Source organism: Talpa europaea (genome assembly GCF_964194135.1).
Source record: "Talpa europaea genome assembly, chromosome: 6".
Taxonomy (NCBI): Eukaryota; Metazoa; Chordata; class Mammalia; order Eulipotyphla; family Talpidae; genus Talpa; species Talpa europaea.
In genome coordinates this window covers 14416005-14441670 of record NC_140072.1, presented here as the reverse complement: position 1 = coordinate 14441670, position 25666 = coordinate 14416005, and the positions used below count along the sequence as shown (strand labels likewise).

The 25666-nt window shown below is 58.4% G+C and overlaps 2 protein-coding genes across 5 annotated transcripts; both read right to left on the bottom strand.

Moving 5' to 3' along the window:
• Positions 1-600: 600 nt before the first annotated feature.
• On the bottom strand, positions 601-10612 carry KHK (ketohexokinase; the record flags this gene model as incomplete). 4 transcript variants are annotated; one of them, XM_084236073.1, is made up of 9 exons in its annotated part: positions 601-871; positions 959-1116; positions 1305-1393; positions 2504-2650; positions 3269-3341; positions 5021-5155; positions 5344-5478; positions 7422-7538; positions 10521-10612. In XM_084236073.1, the coding sequence occupies 9 exons, from the start codon at positions 10610-10612 to the stop codon at positions 786-788; spliced, it is 1032 nt and encodes a 343-aa protein (XP_084092199.1). In that variant the 3' UTR covers positions 601-785. The 4 variants fall into 4 exon arrangements, with proteins under 4 accessions (XP_084092199.1, XP_084092200.1, XP_084092201.1 ...); XM_084236074.1 differs by lacking the exon at positions 5021-5155; XM_084236075.1 differs by lacking the exon at positions 5344-5478.
• An 893-nt stretch (positions 10613-11505) lies between these two features.
• EMILIN1 (elastin microfibril interfacer 1) lies at positions 11506-18893 on the bottom strand (the record flags this gene model as incomplete). The annotated part of the gene is made up of 8 exons (XM_084236056.1): positions 11506-12192; positions 12571-12708; positions 12841-12858; positions 13544-13660; positions 14043-15977; positions 17021-17235; positions 17689-17814; positions 18724-18893. The coding sequence occupies 8 exons, from the start codon at positions 18891-18893 to the stop codon at positions 11855-11857; spliced, it is 3057 nt and encodes a 1018-aa protein (XP_084092182.1). The 3' UTR covers positions 11506-11854.
• Between the last annotated feature and the right edge of the window lie 6773 nt (positions 18894-25666).

Here is a 25666-nt window from a genome sequence, read left to right as displayed (position 1 = left end):
ACGCACATTCTCGGGCCTCGGCCACCCTGCCCTAATCTTCGAGTGGAAACGGGCCCATTCTGCCCTCCAGGCCCGGTCTCCCCACAGGACAGCAACACTGTGGGCAGCCCCATCTGTGGTTGTGGCACTGCCTTAATTATAAGGCTGCCCAAGGACCGGACTTTTAGGCTCTGGGGCAGTCATGGTGGAGATATTTTTAGACTGTGAAGGTGCCACCAAACCACTGAGTTGGCTCAACCACCTGGACACTCTTGGAGCCAAGGGACGAGAGACGAGGGGCAGGGAGGGGAGGGTGGGGGCGAGGAGCTCTTTCCTGGCCTGTGGTTATTTGGAGGTTTCCCCAGGGTCCAGGAGTTAAGTGTCACCCCACCCCGAGGCCACTCTTCACAGGAAGAGCTGGGCACAGGAGGCGGCTGGGGGAGCGACCTGCTGCTCGAGTCCAGGCAGCCCCTCCTCCAGGCCTGGGTGGGGAAGTGCCTTGGAGGAATTGAGGAAAAGAGGGGGGAGAACCGTGGTGTCAAAAACCTCAGGAATCCCCACCCAGAGCAGTTTGGGCATGGAGCACAAGCAGACTGCCAGAGGAAGCTGGCTCAGGGCAAGGAGGTTTATTTGCTCTGTGGCATGAGATGCCAGGACTCGGGCAGGGCCCTCCCCAGCCTGCATCTGCCCAGGGAGCAGGGCAGTCCCAGCAGCGGGTTGGAAGGGGGGAAACTGCCAGGAAGCCAGTGATGCCAACCTCCACGGTAGCGGTAGCAGGGACGTGAGCTAGTAGCCCCACCACAGGCTCACACGATGCCATCGTAGCCTTGCAGGCCACACTTCTTGCCGGCCACCTGGCAGCCGAACCGCAAGGCCTCCTGCACAGGCTTCCCTGTGGTGGGGGAGGGAGCGTAGCTGGGTTAACACCGTCCTCTGGGCAGGCCCGGGCCCAGTCCTGCCCCTCCTGCTGGGTACTCACCCTGGGACAGGCTGAAGATGACCGCGGCATTAAAGGTGTCTCCGGCGCCCAGAGTGTCCACCACCCGGGGTGGCGGGAAAGCATCCGAGTGGAGCAGCTTTCCATCAGGGCCCAGGGCGTCAGCGCCCTGCTCAGCCCAGGCACAGACAAGGGTGGCCCTGCAATATTCTCCATCAGCTGGTTGTCAGCCCATCCTGCCCCCCAGCCTCATTCCTCCTCCCACTGCCCCCCAGGCAGCGCCCTGGGGTCCAAGGCACTTCAGGGCAAGTCCATCAGACTTATTCTTCCCTTTCCAAAGGACTCCGGCCCCACCCTTCAAGCCCTTTCCCTGCTCCCCCCAGCTCACCCTTTCCTCACACGGCTGTATAAGCCCCGCAGGGCCTCCACTGCTGACTGGAACCCCAAGTGCTTGGCCACATCTTTGCTGACAAACACCTGTGGGAAGGGAAGGGGCTGACCGGCTAGACCCAGCTGCACGCACCACCTGCCGCCTCGCGTTGCCCCAGTTTGTCACACGGCTCCTCCAACATAGCAGCTTGTTGTCCCACAGAAACACTTTTTTTATATTTGCCCCAGATAGGCTGGAACACAGCCACATACAATGGGACACAAAAGCCCCCATCTATTGCTCTCAGCTCTGAATTTCCGCGCCATTGAAACCTAAATCAAGCCTTGCGCGCCCTCTTGCGGGGAAATCCAGCACTGCCACTTCAAACCACTGCTTTCAGGAGCCGCTGGTTTTGATGTTTATTCTCACACCACTCCGCGCTCTAGGTCTGGTTTCTGTGTCTGAAGCAAAGGGGTAGGGACTCCAGACTTCCTCAATACCAGCTACATACACATTAGAATAGCCAGAGAGTTTTGTTAAAGATATTTCTGCCCAGGAATCTAGAAAACTTAAATAAGGGACCAGGAAAATGATTAACTATAAGAAAGTGAAAATCAAAATCAACAAAAAACTATGAACCAGAGACACTTTTTGGGGGGTGGGGGGCGGGAGGGGAAGGATTGGGGTCAGAATGGGGCGTTTGCAATTGTATGGGGGAATATAAAAATAAAATTTATTATTTAAAAAAATATATATATTTCTGCCCAGGCTCTCCCTCTGCCAAATGAAACACCAGCTCTTGCTAGGGTCACCACCCAGCCCCGCTTACATCCCAGCCCTGTCCAAATTTACCTTCTGCAAGTCCCCTTCCCATCCCCCCTCACCCCTACTGGTTCCCACAAGCTGCCACCCATAGCTAGGATCAGAGGATGCCCTGGAGAACACTCCCCTCCTGTTTGACAGAGGAGACCCAGGGAGGTGCTGGCATGCGGGCCTGCCCTGTGGCTGTCCGCAGTGGCCTGCGCAAGCCCTCTGGCTCCCCCCATATGACTCCTTGGCCACAGCTGAGGCCCTAAGTTGGGAGTCTGCCTCTTTGTTTCGCTCCCACCTGCCAACACTAATGAGCCACGAGTTGCCACTCCAAGTGTGGGGAGGGAACACTTGGGCCCAGTTTAATTAGTAGGATGTGAGGAGGAGAGGCTGCAAGGGCCACTTACCAGGTCTCCGTAACCAAATAGCTGGAACAGTTCCTCTCGGGGCTTTTCCACCTCTACAGACACCCGGATCTTGTGCTCTGGAGGCTGCTGGGCGTTGTGCAGTTCTATCCGCTGCAGCATCTTCACCTGCTCCGAAGCATTCCGACCCTGGAGCAGGGAGGACAGCTCAGGACCTGCCTGGCACTGCCTGGCTCATCTGGCTCATTCTTCCCTCTCTGCTGGAACTCTGGGTGGAGAGGGGGTGACTGGGCTGGTACCCCACCCTAAGTCTAAAACTTCTAGAGCTGCCACAAACCTTGGAGACCTTATCAATTAGCCCTCCCATTTTATAGACTCTCCTCAGGACCTAGAATAAATAAAATGACAAGGCTAGGATTAGAACTCAGGCCTTCTCAGGCTTCCTCCCATCCAGACTCCAAAACTTCTTTTTGAATGAAAATTCTAGTTCCTTTAATTTGGGATCTGGCCCAGGCCTCTTGCAGGTTCATGCCACCAGTCAAGTGGGAGGGTCCCACACAGAAAGTACAGACCAGGAGCCAGCATCCTGCTACTGGTGACCACACCCTGCTGCGTGACCTTGAGTAAGTTGCTCAACCTTTCTGGGCCTTAGTCACTTCACCCGAAAGCTTAAAGAAGGATGGAGAGGAGATGGGGAGAGGGTTCACGATCTCTACGGTACTTCATGGTTCAAAGAAATCAAGGAGACAGAACAAGTGGAAGAGCTGGCAGGTTGAGATGCTCGAAACACAGAAGGGTGGGGCTTGCCTCAATGTGGATCCACTTGAATCGGGTCAGATCAACCTTCTCAAAGTCTGTAGCAGACACATCAGGCAGGTTCCTAAGTCAAGGGTTGGAAAGGACAGAGAAGAAGGAGCCTGGTGAAGTCAGCCTGGGCCAGGGTTGCTAACTGGCTGCTAACTGGTGCCACCTGCAGCACGGCAGGAAGACGCATCTGTAGCACAGGCAGCTCTGTAGTTTAGCCAGACCCAGCTAAACTCCTGACCCCTTTTTGTCCCACTAGTTCCATTCAGGCAGGGGACTGGCAACAATCTGTTAGGGTGTATTTCCTGTGTTTGAGGCGCTGATATTATCAGCTTGTGGCAGGGGCCTTGGAGACCACATCTCCCAGAATGCTCTAAGCGCACTGGGACTACAATTCCCAGAATTCCCCTAGGCGGCAGCCCACAGCTCCCAGCATGCTGTGACCAGAGAAAGTACAAAGGCCACTGGTGCCCTGCACGGGTTTTGGCTCTTGTCCCACTCCCTTCTGACACCCCATGGAGACAGCACCGCTGTCTAGAGCTGGTCGCTCTGAGCAACAACCCTGAGGTCACAGGGGTGCTTGGGAATGGCTCAGGTGTGGAGACTTGACAAGGGTTCACCTGGACCTTCCTTAGGCAGAGACTTCATTGTCTTCCCCTCCATGTTCTGTGGTCGAATCCATCGTCCATTTAACTGAGAGAACTCGGCCTTCTCAAGGCTGCTTCCCCGTGGGTAATTGGGGCCCAAACCCCCACCCTCACAGGCCTGCTGCTGGAGTTAGTGGGCAACAGATGTTTGTCCTGGGAGCTCCTCTTCCCTCCCTGTGCAGCCCCTGGTGTGCTCTTGGTCACAGCTGCTGGACTGTGCTTAACAGGCGGATGACGAGGCGCGCCCAGCATGAAGGCTGCGTGAGCGTGTGGCGCCCGCCCACTCATCCACTGGGACACGGGGGGCTCTGGGATCTCTGGTCCTGAGATGTGTGGCCTCTCCCCTGGGTGGCGGCCATGCTGAGGAGTAGGGGCAGCCAGGCTCGGGCCACCTCAGCCCTAACATGGCACCCGGCACACACCAGACCTGAAGTAAACCTCTGAGAGTCTTCAGGCGGGATGCTGAGAGATTGGAAGGGTCTGGCTCACTAGGTCTCTCCCTAGTAGCTCGGAATGTTGAAAGGTCCCCTCTCAGCTGACCCGGTTGTGCTGAACCAACGTTCCCCTTCCTGCTCCCTCAGCAATGGCTGCAAGTGGTGTGTGGCATTTAGTCTAGTTTTATTAGGCTGGGAACTCGGGATAAGGAGTCCACTTTCCACAACACCCACACCCCAGCTCCTCGGTACCCTGCTGCAGGTTGGCAACTCAGGGGCTGACCTGGAAATATCTGCGGGACCCGTTGGCAACTTAAGATGGCTTCAATCACTTCTCTCATCCCTCTGTCCTCAGTTTCCCCACAACCACACCCACACCCAGGCTGCTGATTGACTAATTACGGAGGAATCACCATAAATTACATTTGGCTAGGCCCGCCTGCCCCTCCTCGGCATTACCAAGGAAGGTCAAGTTGCCCAGCAGAGCCAAGCCCCTCCCCTCCCGCCTCACTTCTCCCCTCATTGAAACTGATTCACAAATCACTGCAGATAGGCACGGGGGCAATTTCCGGTACAGAGAGAGAGGCCTCGGAGGATGCGCAACTGGGATGCCCATGGCGGCAAGTGAAGGAACTGATTGGTGGGCTGTGGCAGGGCGAGGCCGGGGGCCTTACGTGTCGTAGAGCACAATGGTACGGGAGCCATTGGCGTTGTTGACGATGCAGCAAGAGCACGGGGTCTCCCCCCTGCTCTGCCAGGCCACCTGAGACACATCCACGCCCCGCAGCCTGAAGTCAGTCACCAGGAAACTTGGGGTGGCGCCCGAGCCAAGGGGAGGGCAAGGAGACACATATTAGAGCCTCCGTGGGGCTCTACGTGAGCTCCCACAGCAGTGGGCAGCAGGGGTGCCGGAGCCCGCAGGCCTCTGAGAAACGCTGGTCCTGTTCTGAGAGTTTAGTGACGGCGCAGCTGGCAAGGTGCAGACAGGGGTACCGACCTGTAGGCGTGCAGGATGGTGCGGCTGCCGCTGGCCTCACTGATGATGACCGTGGAGACGGGGACAGAGCCCGTGGTCTGGAGGACCGTGTAGCGCAGGTCCACGGAATAGCGGCGGAGGTCCTCCAGGACAAAGCTGCGGCGGCGGGGGTGGAGGGGGAGCAGGGGAGAGGGGGAGGGCAGGATGGGGGGGTGTAATGGGGGGTAGGTACGGTTTCACAAAGGTCTGGGGAAGGGAGGGTTGGGCCCCCAGGGGCCCTGAAAGACTGGAGTGCAAGCAGAGCGTGAGGGAGCTGGAAATCACCAGGTTCCACAGGCTGTGAAGGGGGCAGAAGCAGCAGGAGCGCACAGGCTGGGGCTCAGCGAGAAAATCACTGAGGGGCATTCATTCAGGTCCGAGCTGAAGCAAAGTCCAACCTCTTCCTTCAGGCATAAAGCTGGAGGAGATAGATTTGGGGCCTAGAACATGTACCCTGTTCGAACCCAGCAGGTGAGGACACTGAGGCCTATTTCATGCGAGACACAGGCAGATTTAATAATTAATCACTATGGTGATACTTTGCCTCCCAGCTGCCTTCTGCATGCTCTGCCATGTCACTCCTTCCTCTGAAGCCCCTTCCAGACCTGACGTCCTGTGCCTAAGCCTGTCTCTGTGATGCCCAGCCAGGAAGGGGTGCTGCCCGGGTGAGTTTGCTCACTGCCCTCTTCTCTCTCAGGGAGGCAAACCCTCATGGCCAGTGAGCTGGCTCCTGGTACCTGATGCCCCTCAGCCTGGGCCTGGTCCAGGGCTCTTGCCCAGAGTCCCCTCCAACCCCAGAGAGCTGGCGGGCAGCACCTGGGGAAGACTGTGCCAGCAGGAGAGTAAGGCCCCAGGCTGGCCCTCTCTGGAGGTGCAGAGTCCTGTGGCCGAGAACTGGCGCTTATCCCCAGCAGTCTAGCCACCATCCGGCTTTTCTCACTGTGGCTGGGCTCCATTTCGGGCAACGCCAAAGCAGGGCGATACATCCTTCTACAAAGGCACGGAGTCGGGGCATCGTTCTTTGTCTTATACGCAGGGATCCTTTAAACCGTAACCTTCTCCCACATGGAAAAATGGCTTGCTCTGCCTAATAACTTTGGCGCCCAGAGTGCCTAGCACATGGTAGGTGCTCGGGAAATGTTTGCTGAACACCTGGGGAGACTTCGGAATGCCCCGCCTGTCTCGCTGCTAGCTGCCCGGAAGGTGGCTGCTGGAGAGCGTAGCTCAGCTAGGGGCTCCAGGCCCCTCTGCGCCCCTCCCAGGGCAGGGTCTTGCCCTTATTCCCCTCGTGCCACTTCATCATGGAGAAAATCTGGCTGTGGCCCCGGAGGTTCTGTTAGCAGCGCCTCCTCAGCCAGGGTGCAAAGATCTGTGCATCACGGACCAGCAACCTGGCAGCCTGCCCGCTGTCCGCAGTGGGCAAAGTGTGGGTCACACCTCCCAGAAAGTGCTTGCTGAGTCAGCAGCCCCAGCGGGGCAAAGGGCTCTTGGTGCCTGCAGGGCCTGCGTGGAAAACGCCAGGCCACTTACGGCTGCACGTCTACGGCCGATAAGCCTTAGACTCATGGGGGGCATGGGCTGAGGCCGGCTTTAGCACGGGCTTCAGCGTGTACCCCACCCTCGGGCAGGGCATTCCTGCTGCGCTCTGGCCTCCACTGGCAAAGAAGCGCTGGGCCCGTGAGTGGTGGCCATCCCAGAAGGAGGGCGGCGGAGCACGCCCCCAACTGCCTTCTGCCACGAGCAGGATAGGAGACTTGCGGAGGGCAAAGTCACATGCACCACAGAGTCTACCGGAAACAAGGACAAAGGTGGGGCAGCTGAAGCAGGCGCCTGGGAATTGGGTTGTAGGGAGAAAACCTTCAACAGGAGCAGCTTTAACACCGACCAGCAGATAAGCCACACCTGGAGGCTGGGTGCTGCCGCCCCACCCCACCTCCTCCTGCCTGTTCTGGGGAAGAACCATTTCTTACCAGCTGCCGCCCCACCCAGACTTCAGGCTTCCTTCTCGCCCCCCACCCCCACCCCGCGGGCAGGCCTCCCCTGCTTGCTCCTCCACTCACTCGGCAACGTGGCCCGGGGCCAGAGAGCCCATGAAGGCGCAGGGGGCTCCTAGCAGGGAGAGAACAGTGCAGGAGTTGGACGCGTTGCCTCCGCGCTGCCATCGCTGGGACAAGCACCTGCAAAACACAGAGAGGGTCCTGCGGCGGCAGCAGCAGCTGGAGCCTGAGAAGCCGGCTGGTCCCTGCGAAGCCAAGAAGCCGGGCCCTGCAGTGCCCGGGCGGGCCCTTAGACTATAACAGCAGGGGCTGCTCCTCAGAAAGCATCCGGCTGGTCTGCTCATCCTCTAGATGGGCAGCTGCAGCTCTGAGAAGGAAAATGACTTGGCTGAGGTCCAGGTGTGAGTCCCCAGTCCAGGCTAAATTCAAACTGACAGTGATTATTTTCTACGCTTCCATCTATTCTTAGGACGTCAGGGAACCACTCGCTCTGATCCATCATGATCTCTGTACAACGGCCCATGATCTCTGTACAAGCTGCCTCCTTGAGAGCTGGGTGACCCTGAGGGCCTCTTCCCAAGGGGATCTGATCTCCTGCCTACACCTGTCTTGAGAGCCCTTTTCAGTAACAAGCACAGGTTAAAGTAAGCCGGGAAGCAAAGCTGGCATTTCTGATGATTTTAAAGCGGGAGGGCTGACTTTCACCATGTCAAACGTTGAAAGATTATTGGGTGGAGAGCGATTTTTCTGCACCCCCCTCCCCGTCCCAGCTTTACTGAGGTGCAGTTGATAGACCACGTAAGCGTAAGGCGCACAATGGAATGATTTGATACGAGCAGCTACTGTAAAATGGTTTCCACCATGCGGGGGTTAGGCACCGCATCCATCACCTCATATAATGGCCTTTTGTTTCTATAGCTTTTCTCCATCTTTACTAAAAATTTAATAAAAGGAAACTAACTCAAGATACACCTGAAGGGCCTCCCTGGTGGCGTAGGGGTTAAAGACGCAGCACTATCAAGCTATCAGCAGCCACTGCAGCACGAGTTCAATCCCCGGCCAGGGAGGTGATCCACAAGGCGCAGAAGACCTCTCCTGACTCGCCCGCTGCTCCCCACTCTGTCTCTGGTGAATCCTCTCATGCCCCCCGCCCCGCCATACACACCTCTGGCCTGAAACCAGTTCTTGGGTTCTCGTATGTGTAAATAAATAAATCTTAAAAAAAAAAAATGCTCTGCTGAGCATAAGGATGCTCTCTGGAAGGTTCTTCTGTTATGGGCTCTGAAAGGCAGGCCATTCCTCAGTAGTCTGGCCCAGCTCCAGGTGGCAACTCCTGAGAATCTCCAACAGCCCCTGGAGCACAGAGTGCCTGGGACAGATAGGGCTAAGATACCCAGGGAGACAGGGTCCCCACTTGCTTACTCATCTGGGAGGCACCACAGCATCCGGGAGCTAGGCTGGGGGCCCTGGGGAGCGAGGCAGAGAAAGGAAATAGGGACAAACAGGCTGCTTCCACCAAGGACCAGAGCCATGGGTCTTGGGGAGGGGGAGCTTGAGGGGCGATGGGCATGGAGAACACAGGAAGGGTCTCTTTAGAGAGGCGACGCGCCTAATGCCCACCTTCAGAACCAGCCCATCAGGGTGGGAGTTGGCAGGGCCCTCCTTATCTCAGCCTCCCAATAGAAGCCCAAAGGGAATGGGACCGCAGCTCTCATGGAAAGAGGCACCTGGGTCTTCCCAGTTCCTCCCCAGGCTTTGGGGAACCTGTGGCCTGAGAATTGGCACTCTTCTCCCAGGAGGGAACCTAACTCCTGGCTGCGTACCTGGACCAGCAGGCCTCGGTAGATGCGTCACATGGCACAGCAGCACACCTGTGTGCCTGCACACCAGCAAGGGGCTCTAATGTCTGGCAATCAGGGCAACCAAAAGAGACGTTGGCTCCGTGAGATGGGCAGCAGCAAAGGGATAGGCAGCACAAGAGATGATGGAGGGCTGGAGCGCCAGGCTCAGAGTTCAGAGGCTTGGGTGATAATTACTGCTCTACCGCTCACGAACTGTGTAGCCTTACAAAAATCACTTCATTTCTCCACAACTTTAGCTTCATCAATTACACAGCAAGGATGTGACCGGTCCTCTCACGCTGCCCATCGGCTGCTGTGAGCAAAGTAGGTGGCAATGCATGTGACAGTGTTATGTGGCCCCAAAGCCTGAAGAATGCCCAGTCTCCCCTCAATCAGCCTCATGGCTGCTGGAGTTGTAATCTCCTGCCGGAGCTAAAACTTGAACTTGCCTTTTATCTAGTTCTTGGCTGAGACAACTAATAACCAAGGAGCAATTCTTGGTGCTCTAAGCTCGAGATTGCACCAAGAGCAAGCCACCTAGGTTGCCCCACAGAAATGCCTTCGTGGGGTTACAGGGTAGCGTGTTCTTATCAAAAGTAAATAGGAGAACTAACAAATGACGCTTCAACTTCTACCAGGCAACCAGAAGGAAGTTTCCCTGCTGTATTGTTCACCCACTTTTGTAAAAAAAAGATCTCTGATCAACTCCTTCAGGAATTCAGCACCAGGAGAGTTTGCTGGTGCAAACCAGCTCTCTGCATAACCCACTGAGTCTCTAAATGTGCCTCTAGTGCCAGCAAGCTCTGAAACTGTAGGCAAGTTCAAACACCATGGTTTTAAATGGTATTAAACAGTCTAATTGCACAAACTTCTCATTGTCAGCTGCCTCAGAAAACGTAAAGAAAACGGAAGTATATGATAAACTAGGCGTGAATGCTGGGGAGAGGCAGGTGCTTAGGTCTTGTTAAAAAGCAAAGAATCTGGCCCTGCCCTTGACTAGCTGTGTGCCCTCGGACACAACACTTTATACCTCAGTCTCCACTTGCCTGGAGGTAAAATGGGGTAATGATCCCGACACAGTCCTCCGGCTGCAAAGGGAACGGGCGGTGGCAATGCCATGCAAAGCCTGGGTCTCATTACCAAAGGTCTCAACTCTGTCCCCCGAAGCGGGGGAATGGGGTACGCGGCACCAGCCCCTCGGCTGGACTCCCACGGACCCCCAGCCCCGGTCCTGGCTCCGCGGACGGGTGGCCTTCGCCGCGGGGCGCCAACGGGGCGCTGCCGCGGCCCCTGAGGTCTCCAAGGGCCAGGGCGCCCCTACCTGGTGTCCGTGTCCTCCTCCGGGTACGTGTCCACCACGCTGATGATGTCCAGCACCACCAGCCCCACGCACAGGATTTGCTTCTCTTCCATGTGGCCACTCCCCGAGCTGCCGCCGCGCGCCGACCCGGCTGCTCCCGCGCGTGGCCTCTCACCCCGGGGCGCCGCGTCCGGGCTCCGGGGGCCGCCCAGGCTCCTCCCCCGCGGCGCGGGCTCCTCCTCCAAGGGCCGCCGGCGGCGGAGGGGCGCGGAGCAGCGCGGGGCGGAGCAGGGCCCGGCCGCCCCCGCCCGCCGCGTGGCACCGCCTCCCGCTTTCCGGCCTCGGTTTCTTCGCTGGCAGACGGACTTGGACCCCCCGAAAGCGCGGCGCGCAGGCCCCTGCGCACAAGGGGAAGGGCGCCGGAAAGCCGCCCGTGCCCCGCCCCTCCCTGCAGCTGCGCCCCGCGCTCCAGATCCGCGCGGTTCTCAGGCTCCTGGTAGGCGAGGCCGGGCTGCGGCTGTCAGCGGCGGCCGGCCCCGCCCCGCCCCGCCTCGGCCCCGCCCCGCCCCCGCCCGCGCACTGCTCCACTCCGCGCACTTCCCAAGCCGGCCCCGCCCCCGCCCCGCCCCCGCCCCGCCCCCACCCGCGCACTGCTCCGCTCCGCGCACTGCACCGCCCCGAGCCGGCCCCGCCCCGCCAATGCCACGCCCATCCCGGTCTAGGCCCCGCCTCCACAACGGGAAGCCCCGCCCAGAAAGTGAGGGGCGGCGGTCACGTGAGGAGAAATACAGCGGCGCGGGCTAGGCGTCCAGCGCCCCCTGGCGGGCACCGGCGGAGGCGGCGCGACCCGCGGGAGAGCCGCGCGGTCTGCGCGCCCCGAGCAAGTTCCTGCAGAGCCTCCCAGCGCGGCGCGAGGGTCCGCAGCCCCGTTCTCCCCCGAGCCCATCCCTTGTTTACTCCTGGGTACCCCAGAACACATACTGGAGCCGACGTGTTTTGTTTTTTAGAAAAAACTAAGTGTCTTTATTCCTGAATAGTTTAGTATGGCTGTGGGCCCGGGGGCTCTGGAGCCCGGGAACCGCCTGGAGGGCCAGTCGGGGAGCGCAGGCTGCAAGATCGGCTCCTCCGCAGTCCAGGTCCTGCACGGGATGGCGATCAGGCCGAAAGTCTGGACGAGGGAGCCCCGGAGTCCTGCCCGGCGCGCTCCGCGGTGGCGAGCAGGCTGCTCCGGGGGCGCGAGCCGCGGCGGACCCCGAGACCGCGGCTCGCCGGGAGCTGGGGTGCCAGGCGTGGCCGCCGCTCCGGCTGACTCCCGGCCGGCGTGGACACTGCGGACAGTCCGGCCCGCCCCCCATCTACGCCTGCTCCAGCTCCGGGTCCCCGTACAGCAGGGCTCCGCTGAAGATGGTGAGCGGCTCCTCCGAGTGCGCCAGCTGCCCCATGACCAGGTCGATGCAGACCGTGTCCCCGGCCTCCAGCGGCAGGATGAGGCTGAAGACGCCCAGAGCCCCGGGGCTGGGCTGGCTCTCGGCGACCGGCTTGTTCTCCAGACCCTCCGGCTCGTAGCCCCCCGAGTCTATGCGGGCCACGCCCAGGTTGGATCGAGACAGCACCGCCTCCACTTTCTCGTGCCGGTGTCCAGTCAGCACTGCGCTGAGCAAGTAGCGGCCGGCCAGGGGCGCTGTGAACACGCCTGGGGACCGGGACGACAGTCAGAAGGGGTAGCAAGTGGCTGGCGCCAGCAGGATCTCTGGGAGCCCACCCTGAACTCCTGGTCTAGGGAGGGACCCACTGGGTCTTTCCACCTCTCTCTCCTGGCATGTCAGCTCCCGGAGGGCGGGGAATTTGCTCTGAATCCCCCGCACTTAAAACAGTGCCTGGGCAAGGCCAGCCCCCAGAGAAAGAGCTGCTGTAGTACAAGCCACCCCCACCCCCACCACTGGCCAAGCAGTCCTGAAATGAATAAATGAAGAATCGCCCGCCTAAGAGGCAAGATTGAGAACATATCACTGCACAGCCCCCCCAGTGCCCCCCAGCCCTTCCCCCCGACCCCACCAGTGTTCCCAGGTACCTGTCTCTGGGTCGTAGTAGCCCCCATCGTTGAGCAGGACTCTGTCGAAGGGCACTGTGCCTGGTTCAGACCGGGGCAGACTCAGGGCAGCTGAAAAGGCCACTCTGGGCACAGACACTGCTGGTGCCCCCTCCACTCCTGGATGGGGGTGGGATGGGTATTAGATTAGCCCCTCCATGGACCCCACCCCTCCCCACCCTCTACCCCAGGGCTGCCTGAGGCCTGGCATTCTCCAATCCCTCCCTCCAGCATCCAATGAGAGGAACTCACCTTGTTCACCTTGGGGACCTGGGAGGAGAGGAAAGGGAACAGTGAGAAGTAGAGCAGCAATCACTAAGTCACTCGGCAAACATCTGCTGAGTTCCTCCCACTGCGCTAGGTGCTGTGCAGACTTCCATGCAAGAAAGGGGGTATCAAGAAAAGGAGGCATGGGGCCTCCCTGGTGGTGCAAGGGGTTAAATCTCAGCACTATCAAGCTAAGACACCCACATGGCGCAGCAGACCTCTCCTGACTCACCCGCTGCTCCCCTCAGCAGTGTATTTCAGTCGATCTGCCTGTTCTGCCCCCCACTCTGTCTCTGGTGAATTCTCTCACCAACCTCCCCTACACTTCTGGCCTGTACCCCAGCTCTTGTATGCATAAATGAATAAATAAATAAATAGAAAAGGAAGAATAGATCAGACCCATTCTGTACAACTGCTGTGCCATGAGCCCTAACTGCCAGTTTTCCACTCCCTGCATAACCCCTGTAGGCTCAGCCTTCGTCTTCAATACAGTGAGGCCAACATACCCAATTATGCAACACGGTGACTACCCAGCCCCTAATCACTTTCTTAGTCATTGTCAGCCAGGGAGGACCCCCAATTCCTCACCATTCTCCCTGCTTCTCTACCAAGTTCAGAGTAGAATGTCAAGCCTGGGATTGCTCAGGGGATGGTGCCCTGGTTCCAGCAAGGATCCCAGCCCACATACCTGGAGGCCCAATGGGCCCCTTTTGTCCATCCTTGCCTGGAGGTCCTGGTGGTCCAGCAGGGCCTGGGGGTCCCTGCAGCCCAGGAGGCCCGGGGGGCCCAACCTCACCTGCAGGCCCTGCAGCGACAAAACTAAGTTGAAGGAGAGACACAGCCAGAGTTTCCGAAAGATAAGGAAGGTGGTGGCCCCGGGGATGGGAAGATGGGTGAACAGGTGGGCGTCTGTAGGTAGACAGGGCCCCTCACAGCCTGGCTGGCTGGATACCTGGCTGGCAAAGCAGCCCCTACCTCCATGCACCCACAGACCTATCTGAGCTGCTAGGGGAGGGCAGGGAGCTATGTCTTATAGACAAATCAACCCCTGGGACAGTGGTGTTTGATGATCCATGCTGGGCAGAACAAGGAGAAAGATGAGGGTGAGGCTGGTTGCTGTGTGTTAGGAGAAAGAAAAAGAAAGGCTTGAATGAGGTCCCCCCACCTCCCTGCTTTGTGCCCCTCACCGGTGAAGTCCTTCAGGCTAAGCTGGTGCAGCCGGTCCTCTAGGAGCAGCAGGGAGCTGTTCAGGGCACCAAGTCGCCTGCCCAGGCCGGCCTGCCCCCCTAGGAGCTTCTCCAGCAGGGCTGCCTGTGTCTGGCTGGTGCTGTTGCTTTCCCGCAGCCCAGCCCAGAGTCCAGCCACGTGTCTGGAAAGGCCTTCACGCAGGCCCTGCAGTCCCCCAGCCACAGTGTCCAACCGTTCACAGACTCCCTCCAAACGGCCCAATCGCCCCTCTAGGCTGGGGCATTGGCCAGCCTGTGCCTGTCCCTCCTCCAGGCCTCGGAAGCGCTCCTCACTCTCCGTGGCATGCTCTGTGGCCTCCTGCTGCAGCCTGTTAATCTCAGAGATGATGCGGTCCTTGGTGGCTCCCAGGTCAGCCAGATCAGCGCCCTGGCCCTCCACGGTGGTCTGGAGCTCATGCAGTGAGTCATTGAGGGAGCTGAAGGTGAGAATAACCTCGGAGAGCTCTCCTTGCAGAGCCTGTAGGGCTGAGCCTGAGCTGCCCCCAAATACACTGAAGCCGTCCAGAGGCCCACGGCTTGGTCCCCCAACACCCGAACCTGCCCCAGGGCCCCGAGGGGGTAACAGGGGGCAGGAGCACCTCTCCACACCATCGCGAAGGCGGCCCAGTTCCTCCTGGACACCGCCACAGGCCCCGCAGCCCTCATCCCCACGGGCCTGCAGCAGACCCTCCAGTTGGCCCAGTCGTGCAGCTGTGAGATTCAGCCGCAGTGTCAACTCTGCAGCTGTCTCATCCAGGGCATCTACGCGAGCCTGCAACTGGCCCACAACCCCTTGCAGTCCCTGCAGCTGGGCCTGCTGGGCCTCCCCAGCGGCCCCCACCTTATGCAAGCCCGAGCCCACCAGCTGCAGCTGCCCCTCGCTGTCCTGCACCCTGCGCTCCAAGGCACTGAGGATCTCGCTGACCTGGGAGTCCTGCTCCCCTGGGGCCCCAGAGCAGAGCTGGCCACACTCCTGCACTGCCCCTGCCACCTGCTCTTCCAGAAAATCTAGCCGCCCACCCAGCTCCCCGCTCACATTGGCCAACAGTCCCTCCAGCTTCTCTAGCCGGCCCCGGGCAGGCGGCCAGTGGCCCAGCCCCCCAGGACGCGCGGGCCAGACCTCCCCCTGTTCCTCTGAAGGGCCCAGGGTGGAGTTGAATCGGTCCTCCAGGCGAGAGAGGCGCGAGGCTAAACTGGTGTAGCCTGGGGGGTGGCCCCCCTGGCCGGTTGCGCCTTCCAGATCCACGCCTCGCCGCCCACTCAGCACCGTCACTGAGCCGGCCACGACGTCCAGCCTCCGCTCCAGCTCTGCCAGTCTCCGGCCCAGCTCGGGAGGGCAGCATTCCTGAGAGGGCCTGCGGCCCAGTGCCTGGCCGGCAAGCTGCCGCTGCCGCTCCTCCACCGAGCCCAGTAGCTTCTCCAGGGCTCGCAGCCGTTCCCTGTCCTCCTGCTGCTGCCGGCGGAAACCATCCAGCCCTGCCAGGCACACGGAGCAGGACTCCTGCAGCCGCCGCTCCAGCTCCCGCAGCAGCTCCTCGCTGTGGCCCGGAGGGGCTGGGGCCAGGTTCTGGGTCCGACTGTGGCTGCCACCACCACCGCCGCCACCACCATTGTGATGGTTGTTGAGATGGCCCAGCTCCTGGTCGTGGGTGGAGACACGGTTGTCCAGTTGTTGCAGCTGCTGCTGGATCTCATTGAGGGTTTCATGCACACCAGGTCGGGCGGCTGCATCTGCTGGCTGCTGCCTTCCATTGAAGGCCGTCTCCACAGCCTTCTGGACATCATCCACCAGGCGCCCACTCAGTCCTTGCAGAACACCCCGAAGGCCCTGCAGCTCCTTTGTCAGGCTCTGCACCTGCTCCTCCAGCTGTTGCACCTTTTCTGACTCGCCAGGACCTGACAGAGAGAGGAAGGCGAAGAGGCTGCACCTTGAGCTTAGTGTTCACCCCCTGGCTCCTGCCCGTCCCAGCACAAACAAGTCAGAGGCCCTAGGCTGACTCTACCACGCCTCAGTTGGGAGATTTGGGCAAGCGAAGATTCAAGGAAACTCCATTCACTAGGCCAGATTTGTGCCGTGGCTCTTTCCCCCTTACAGTTCCACTGGGCAGAGATCATTAGCTCGTCCATTTTGCAAACTGGGAGAGAACCAGAGAGCTCAAGTAACAGATCATAGATTACAAGTTTCCTAAGTAGCAGCGCCAAGTTTCAAGCCCAGGTCATGTCTGACCACCCAGCGCACGCCCTGTGCACAACACATTTTAACTCTCTGCAAGCCATTTCCGCATCTCTGAAATGGGAATGACACTAAGGTCCTCCCTCCTCGGGCTGTCAGGACAAGCAAAATGGGAATGTGAGGGAGGCCGTGGACCCCGCAACAGCGGCTGGTCCTGGGCAGCATCTCTCTGCCACAGCATCGGAACAAATGAGGCTCCCCACAAGCCTGCAGGGGCTCTAGCTGGACGGCAGCAGAGTCAGCCAGAAGTTCCTGTTTCCATAATTACAGCATGACCCTCTCCCTGGCAGGCAAACACCGCACATCCGCAGCGACCAGCACACACAGGGAGGGCATGGGGCTGCTGCATTCTGGGACCTGCAGTCTCCAGAGGCCACCGAGGGGCCTGGGACCTGTAGTTGGCTGCAGTGCATGCTAGGATTTGTAGTTTCAATGGTCTGTCTCCTTGGACCAAGCTTCTCAAAGGAATTCCCCTTCCCTCCCGCAGCTGTTCCCAGCTAGGACCCATCTTGGCCACATGTGGGCGTGTGTGAGCATCCTCTCTCGCTCTTTCGCTCTCGATTGGTTTCTCTCTCTCTTTCTCTCTCTTTCTCTCTCTCACGAATCACTCAGGGAATTTCAGGATTCCCCACAGCAAGGGGTTTTCCAGGCAGTGGCCTGGCCCCATACTGTCTCCCACTGCTCTCTCAGCAGCCCCCATACTCACCTTCCCCCCCAAGTCCACTCAGGTGGCTGCCTGCGCTGGAGCCGGAGAGGTTGGGGCGGGCAGGCCGGGGCCGGGGTGTGGTCAGTGCAGGACCCAGTGCTGGGGCAGAGCCCTCAGCACAGTCATCGCCCCTGTACCCCTGACAGCACCTCCACTCCATGTCCGTCACTGTCTTGTAGGCTACGCGGTAGCGAGGGCGGACAAAGCTGCGGTACCTGGAGAGACAGAGGGAAGCTTGACTCCTCCCTGTGCTGTCAAGGACTCTGGCCCCCGGCCTCAGAGGTGGGCAGCTGCTGGTGGGCGAGGCTCGTCCCTCAGACTGGATTCCCCCTTACTGTCCAGCATGTGGCCTTGCTCAGCTGACAGCTGTCAGCTTGCTGGCCAAGGGCCAAATCCTTGTTCGTCCTCTCCTTGTCCTGTGCTGGAACCCTGAACTCTTCTCCGTGAGCAGGACCCAGCCCCGACAAAGTATTTGGGGGCTGTTAGGGCAGTCTAGGTAAGTTTCAGGATCTCGCCAGCCACACTGCTGCCTCAGCAGCTCCTCATATGGCTCTGACTGAAACCCCTGGGCTGGCCCCTCGCAACCTGGTTGGTACAGATCCCCTGAGTTGGCGCAAATCCTCCTGCCCTGGCCCAGCCCCCACCAAGTACCCGGCGCAGGGGCTCACATGATGCTGCGGGGACACTGGGGCTGGCCCCAGCCACAGGGCTGGTAGTCGGGCTTCACAAAGGTCTCCACTCCATCCTCAAGGACACAGCTCACCGTCCGGGTCACCACGTAGGCACACCAGTTCCTGCAGGCACAACCCCGCCTGGGCCCAAGGGCCAGAGACACAGGCCCCAGAGAAGGGCCCAGGGGCTACCAGAGGGGCTGAGGGAGGGTCAGAAGATGAGGGGCCCCTGGGGACCAGTGAGAACCAGGGTTTTGGCAGGGCAGCTGCCCCCACGCTTTCCTGTGCGGCAGGAGGAGATAAAGACTTTTCAAGACTGGGACAGAGGCGCAGAATGGAAAGCCACAACTGCAAGAAATGGATCCTCAGGGCTGGGGGAGGGGGCCTGGGAAGGTCTGAATTCACGCATTTCTTCATGTCCCTTTCAGTTTCAGTCCCCAGCTTGGCGTGGCCTGTGTGAGCTGGCCACTGACCCCCTGGATGCTGGCTTCCACCCTCCCCTCAGGGGAGAGGCCGGGCAGGCCGGGGTCCAGCTCAGAGTTAAGTTAAGAATAAGCCATTGATGAGCCCTGCCTCCCTCGGGGCTCGCCTTCCACACTCGCTCGGCCTCATTCATGCTGCCTCCGAGTCTGGCTGGACAGAAGCAGTGAGCGGGGCAGGAGTGGTGTCAGAGTCAGGGATCGTTGGAGGGGCTGAGAGAGCCCTAGAAAGGAACAGAAGTTCTTCCCGCGGACCCCAGGCTGGTAGGCAGCTGGCAGGAAAGCCCGGCCTACGCCCCTCCAGTTTCCCCGGGGAACCCAAAATGCATGTCCCCACGGGAAGGATATGGGAGCTGAGCCCTCTGGGGGGGTTAGATAGGGGAACCTATCAGTTCTTGGGGTCCTGGGCGTGTCGAGTCACCTGATAGGTGGCGTCCTCTCCCTGGCAGGGATACACCTGGGGGGGCGGGTAGCGAAGCCGGCCAGGATGCCCACCTTCTGACCCACCCTTGCACCCACCTCCAGCCTTGGGCTGGGTCCCCGAAACTCTTACCTATGGCGGCTGGCAGGCCGGGGAGCACTCTGGGCCTGGGGTCCCCCAGGGCTCAGGGCCCCACCGCCCCCAGTGTAGAGGCTGTAGCCGCGAGGAGGGTAGCTGGCCGCCCCCACGGCCGTGGTCAGCAGGCAGCAGAGGTAGCAGCTCCAGAGCGCGCTGGGGGCCATGGTGGCTGCGCTCGGTGGTGGCCCTCAGAGGCACATCCTGGCCTGACCACTGGTGCCTCTGTCCGGAGCAGGGATGCCGCCGCACCAAGGGACAGCGCCGGTGGGGTCCTGTCCCCGGCTTCCTGCCAGCAGCCCCCAGCCACACGCCTCCTCCAGGCCGCGGGGCCTGACCCGTCTCCCCCTCCTCTTTCCTCCTCAGGCTCGGCTGTCCCTCCCTCGGTTCCTTCCGCTCTCCTCTTCTCCACTTCTGAGGGGAGTTTGTTCTCGGTGCCCCCCGGCCTCCTGTGCCTGGTCTCTGCCCCTGTCCGATGCTGTCCTGGGGTCTCCACCCCCTCGGCCCCGCTGGCTGGCCTTTGCTCTCTCTATCGTTCTTTTCCCCAGTGGCCGGGTCCTGGGGGTGACAGGCTTTGCCCCTGTGGCTGTTCAGAGGCTCAGGAGCGGCTGCGGGGCGGGCCCTGGCCTCCCGCCTCACTCTCCTGCTCACTCCCCTCCCTTCCCCCCTGTCTGGCTGGCGGTCCAGCCTCCCCCTTCCTCCCCCCACCTCTCCAACCATCGTGCGCCACATCTGCTTCTTGTTAACTCCGGGAAAGAGAGGGAAAAAAAGGAAAAACAGAGAAATGTGGAGTTGCCGCCGGGCTCGGGGCCAGCCTCTCAGACGGTCCACATGGAGCAGAGCCGGGGCCGGAGCTGGGGAGGAGGCCTGGGCGGGTGGTGTAGACAGGGAACAGGAGCTGGAGCCACAGCTCTCCTGGGGTTGGGGCAGGCCTCCCCTGGGAAAGAAGACCTGAGAGAGGAGACCCGAAGGAGAGGCAGAGGGGAGGGCTAGAAAAGGGGGGTTGAACTCGTAGAACTCAATAGGATGTCTCTCACCCTCTAGGCCAGCCGCCTCCTTTCATAGACGTGAAATTGAGGCACAGAGTGGGAAAGCAACTTGTACAGAGTAACACAGCAAGTTAAGAACAGGCCTGAGGTTAGACTATAAATATTCAGGTCAGTGAGGGGCCTCCCTGGTGGTACAGGGGTTAAAGACACAGCGCTCTCAAGCTACCAGCAGCCACTGCAGCACCAGTTTGATCCCTGGCCAGCCAGGAGCTGACCCACATGGCGCAGCAGACCTCTCCTGTCTCCCCACTGCTCCCCTCTGCAGTGTATTTCAGTGGATCTGCCTGTTCTGCTCCCCACTCTGTCTCTGGGGAATCCTCTCACCACCACCCCCCACCCCCGCACCTCTGGGCTATACCCCAGTTCTTGTGTGCATAAATAAATAAATCTTAAAAATAAAATAAATATTTAGGTCGGTGACTTGGGAGCAAGAAAGAAGAAAGGAGTGAGGGCTACTAGGCCAGGGAGGAGAGGGAAAAGGACTCTCCTAAGGCAGACAAAAAATTCAGAGAAGTCAGAAGAGGAAGAACGGCATCTGGAAATGGGGGAGCAGCCTTTTGTAAAGTAACAGGGAGGACATTGTCAAGAGAAGACTCTCATTCTTAAAAGGCCAAATGAACATGGGCCCCAGGCCTGTCTTGGTGATAGTCAGGTCCTAAGTCAGGAGGGAAGGGAGGGTGACTGGGCCCTCTCCGGGTATGACCTTAGGAAGTCACTCCCCAGCCAGGAGGCAAATCTGATAGCCTCTGCACTGGGCAAGAAACTCAGTCACATTCAACCCTCCACCCACGGGACAACTCCCAGGATGTCTGAATTTGTCAGCTGCCCCCCTTTACCAGGTGGCCCTCACACTGTGTTCTGGAAGGAGGGGCTCCCTGCGGGTGGGACGCCTGGAGAGTGAAGCTGAAGTAGTAGACAGAAGCAAGCCAAGGGGCCTTTCTGGTGGGGCAAGGGGTTGAATCTCAGCACTATGAAGCTACCTGGAGCACAAGTTCGATCCCCGGCCAGGGAGCTAACCCACATGGCACAGTAGACCTCTCTTGTCTCACCTGCTGCATCCATCGGCAGTGTATTTCAGTCAGTCTGCCTGTTCTGCTCCCCACTCTGTCTCTGGTGAATCCTCTCATGCCCCCACATCTGGCCTGTACCCCCGTTCTTGTATGCATAAATAAATAAATCTTTTTTTAAAAAACCAAACGAACCAGCAAGAAGCCAAGAGTGCTGGGTGCCAGGTGTAGGAGGGGCACCGGTAGCAAGAGTGTGTGTATAGACGTGTGTATGCGCACATATACACAGTGCAGTGAGGAGCAGCCAGGGCTGCTGAGAAAGCAGACAGAACTAGCACAAGGCAAAAGAGACAGAGAGCCAAGGGGGCTGGACAAATGCGTGATGTGTTCTGGGTAAGGAGGGAAGACAGCTGGTTGTCCTTCTCTGGGGGTATCAGAGAAGAATTATTGGAAGAGACAGAAACCGAACAGTGCAGGCTGGGAAAGTGATTGCAGGCTGGGAAAGTGGTGGGTCTCGTTTCCTCATCTGTAATGAGGCAATGATAACAGTACCCTCCTACCTGGACCTGTGAGGAATTAGCTACGTGGAAAGCACTTCAAATAGTGCTGGCATGTGATAGATTTCCACTAAATGTCAGCTTGGGGGCCTCCCTGGTGGCGCAAGGTTTAAAGACATAGTGCTATCTAGTTATCACCAGTCACTGCAGCACGAGTTTGATCCCCAGCCCACCAGGGAGCTGATCCACATGGTGCAGCAGACCTCTCCTATCTCACCCACTGCCCTCCTCAACTGTGTATTTCAGTAGATCTGCCTGTTCTGGTCCCAACTCTGTCTCTCACCCCCTGCACCTCTGGCCTACACCCATAAATAAATCTTTAAAAAAAAGTCAGCTCAGCAAGAAGGGGGACAGCAAATCTGAGAAATTGACTGTGGAAAAATCAGGGAAAGGCTTAAAAGACTAAGAGTTTTGGTACAAGTGGAGTAAGGGGTCCACACAAATGCGGAAAGAAACTGCTGTTGGAGAGAGCAAAGGGCAGGGTATTAGGGCACAAGGATGCTGGCACCAGGAGCTCCTCTTAGTAACACGTTCTCTGACTCAGTGGGAGCCTGCTGTCTGTATTGTCTAAGGTCCCTTCCACATTCCTGTGAGGCAGCCTTGGACTCTGGAGGTGACGGTGACTGTGGGAAGGAAGACAAGGCCATGAACCACTGGATAATAAATGAAGTGGCTCACCAGAGGAGATGCCAAAGTTTCAGCCTGGATGGGGAAGTCCAGAAGAGAAGGTTTGGAAGGAAAAAAGACCTTAGTTTGGACCTACTGCCTTTAAGATGCGAACCATACAAGACAATGGAAAGACAAGTCCAGAAGATGGTTAGAGGGGAGTGGGGGGTTTGTGATTCAGGGAACCATTCGCAGGGCAAGAGTTGGAAACCATGAGAATGGACACCACCAAATCTTCCATGTGACTCAGTGATCTGGCTCTGCCTCTATCTGATCTGCCTCTATGGCCTGGACCCTGATGCCTGGGAGAAATGTTGGCGGAAAGATAGGGTGAAAGTTAAAGTAAATTTTGGAACTAACAGAAATGGAAACTTGTGGCTGCCCCTTAAAGGTCTGAGGATGAGCACATAGGAAGACCGAGGCACATGTACCCATGGAAGATGCTGACTTCAAAGTCTGCAGTCAGTAGAAGGTTGCAGCTTTGTCCCTGGCCTCTGTATTAATTCTAGACCCTGGCCCTGGCCCTGGTGGCAAGCCAACCTACTTCTCCTCCTGGTTGCTCTAGCTGCTGCTAGGGGTTTTCTTTCTCTGCTCCTCCCCCTCTTCAGTCCCTACAATTGCCTCTGGCAACCTGAAGTCATTTCAGCCATCTCGTCACCTCCCGGTTGTCACCTATTCTTTTGCCTGCCCCCTTATGTTTAAAAATCTGGTGTATATTTCACGTGTGTTGAATCAAAAATGTTGGCTTTGAAATACAGTTGTAGTAGGTTGCATGTCATTTACTTCTGTAATGAGGAACCAGATGTAAGGACAAGAATGTTTCTGAGATCTCAAATAAGTCAGTGGCCCTGGATTCACTGGGGAGGCCTGAGGCGTTGGGCAAGCAGCCTACGATGGAGACCAAGGTTAAGAGAGAATGCAGGGATGATGGTGGTGCTGCTAGGGGGCGGTGGGGTAGTGCTGCTGCTGGTGGTATTGGTAGGGAGCCACAAATTTCCAAAGCATTGGCAAGAGAATTCCTGTGGCCAAAAAATCCCAAGTCCCTGGGGCATGAGGACAAGATCTGTTTTGTAACCTTTCCAAGATGGGGGGATTTCCAAGGATCTAGTGCCAATGGGAAATTGTGGCTCTACTATGCAACTCACTCATTCATTCAACCGTCTCTGACTAAGCCATGAGCTCATGTGCTTGGGACCAGGACAGCCATTGGGCACCAGCAATTAAGGAGCATTTATGTCTAACACCCTCTGACAGAGGACTGAATATTGGGAAGCACAGAAGGGGAATAATATGAATTAGATTTTGGATTATGTAAACCCAGATGGGAAGTCTAGTTTGTGGGGACTCCTTAGGAGAAGTCCATTCCTGCTCAAATGCATATATTTTCCTTTCCCTTTGTTAAAAACAAGACCATAGGCCCAAAATGGAGTCACTTCTGCTAAGCACTATTGTCACCAAACCAAACTGAGATCTAGTTATAGTTTTGGCCTCTCCCAGAAACAGAATCTTTAATCAGTCAATCAGGAATCACCTTATCAGCACTAATGAGGTCACCTGATAAGACCCCTGGCCTCCCCTAAAGGAAACTGACCTTGCCAAGATCAACCCACTTTTTGCTATTATAACTTCTTTGTGTCCATTCCTTTCTGCCTATAAAAATTTCTCCTTTAGCTCCTCTGTGCTCCTTTCTTTGTGCTAGATGGGACTCCATCCTAGTCATGAATCCTCAAACAAAGCCAGTAAAATCTTTTAAATTCACTCATTTGAATTTTAACACCTTCCAACCCTTCCCGCAGGTAACCTAGGAGCCAGCCTTCCGGCACTCGGCTCAGTTCCCATTTCCCAGGTCTTGTTTTTCACTCCGGAGTCTAGTCCTGGCCTCACGTCTTCTTGAAAATGTCACACTAATCACAGAGATCAGGCTCCACATGTGCCCATCCCCCATTCCCTTCAGGATGAGGTTTTGCTTGCCTCATTTTCCACATACTTTTCCACCCAAGTTTTGCTAGCTCTTAGCTAAGTCTAGTTTAGTCCTGGAGACCATTGTTTGTTTCAGTTCTCTCTAGACGCTAGGCCAATGACCCCTTCAAGGCTGATAAACACTCGCTGACCTAGGCACAGGATGTTCTATGAAGGACATTTCTGGGTGGTTCTAAAACAAATCCTTTCCAGCTTATCTTTGGCCCCAGGACAACCTATTGAGCCCACAGCCTAACACGGTGCATGGACTAGAAAAATCAAGTGACACGGTCTCTCACTAGTTGTAGAACTTTGGTCAATACTGTGGCTGTTTGGGCCTCAGTTTCCATCTTTACAAAATGATCTGAAAGATCCCCTTCCGCTCTGGCTGTCCAGGACGCTATGCACCTGGTCAGCTGGTTTCAGGACAGCCTTTGAAACTGGAGGCTCTTCCAGGACCTTTCCTTCAGACGTCCGTAGTCTAGAAGTCTGCTCCCAGGGTCTGGGTCTACAGCTCTAGTTCTGTGTCAGCAGTAGACCTAAGTGTCTGGTTGGGCTTGGATTGGCTTCTCATTTCCAGGAGACACAAAGCATGTGCGTAATCCTTTAAGGCCTAGACATGGACTCATGATTGAATGTATGTCTGGGTTTCACTATTACACGGGGGGACACGGGTTTGGGATTTTGAATAGGAAACTTCTGGGAAACACTGGGGATGAGGCAGGGGAGGTAAGGGGAGGGATAGATTGCTAAAGGCAGAGACTGCACTTACACGGAGGACACACAGCTGACCGGCCCAGGCCAGGGCCCACTCCGGGCCAGGGCACGGGGACACCACTGTGCACCCACGGGCAAGCTGGTCCCCTGACCCAGCTGTTCCAGTGCCCTAGCAGCTCCTCTAGTTTTCCTTGGCTCAGGGAAGCAGAGGCGTCCCCTGAGCCCTCGCCCCCCTCTACCGCAAAGCAACTGGCTTCCATTACCCCTGACAGCTCCAGAGCAGCAGCCCAGCCCCCGCCCGCCCGTCCCAGACTGGCTCAACGCCGTTCCCTTTTATGGTGAAGGCGAGGAAAAGCAAGGAGTGAGGCGGGGAGTAGGTTTGTGCCGGCAGAGCTGCAGTCGGTGAGCGACTCCCTGCCCACCAGAGCCCCTCACACGTCCTCTCCCTGTCCTATAACACGTCTACCCAATCTTTATTTCCCCCGGGCGGCACACTCGGCTCCGAACCCCAGACCCAGACCCTCCTGCGGGCCCAGCCCTTCCTCCCCTCTCCTCCCTCACATCCGGGGGGGGATTTCCCACTTGGCCGCAGTCCCACAGTTTGGGGTTTGATTCCGGGAGGGTCCGCCCTACTTCCGACGCCCACCCCGGGCTGGGGTGCGTGGAGCCGCCTGGGGAGCGAGGCCTCGCTCGGGCCGCGCCTGGCGGGACGGGGCAGAGCGGCCGGCTCCGAGGAGCGGGGCACCCCGCCGGCCCGGCCACGTCCCCACTCGGCGCCATTCCGCAGCCGCCTCCCCGGGGCCCCGGCCAGGGAGGGGACCCCGAGGGCGGGGCCCAAAGGAAGCACCTGGCGGGGCCGGGCCGGGAAGCGACGGGTGGGCAGCTGCGCGGGGGGCCGAGGCAGGAAGGAGGGCGGGAGTTTCGGGGTCAGGCCGCGCTTTCCACCCGGGCCCGCCGCGCACCCTCATCCAGCCGCTCCTCCGCT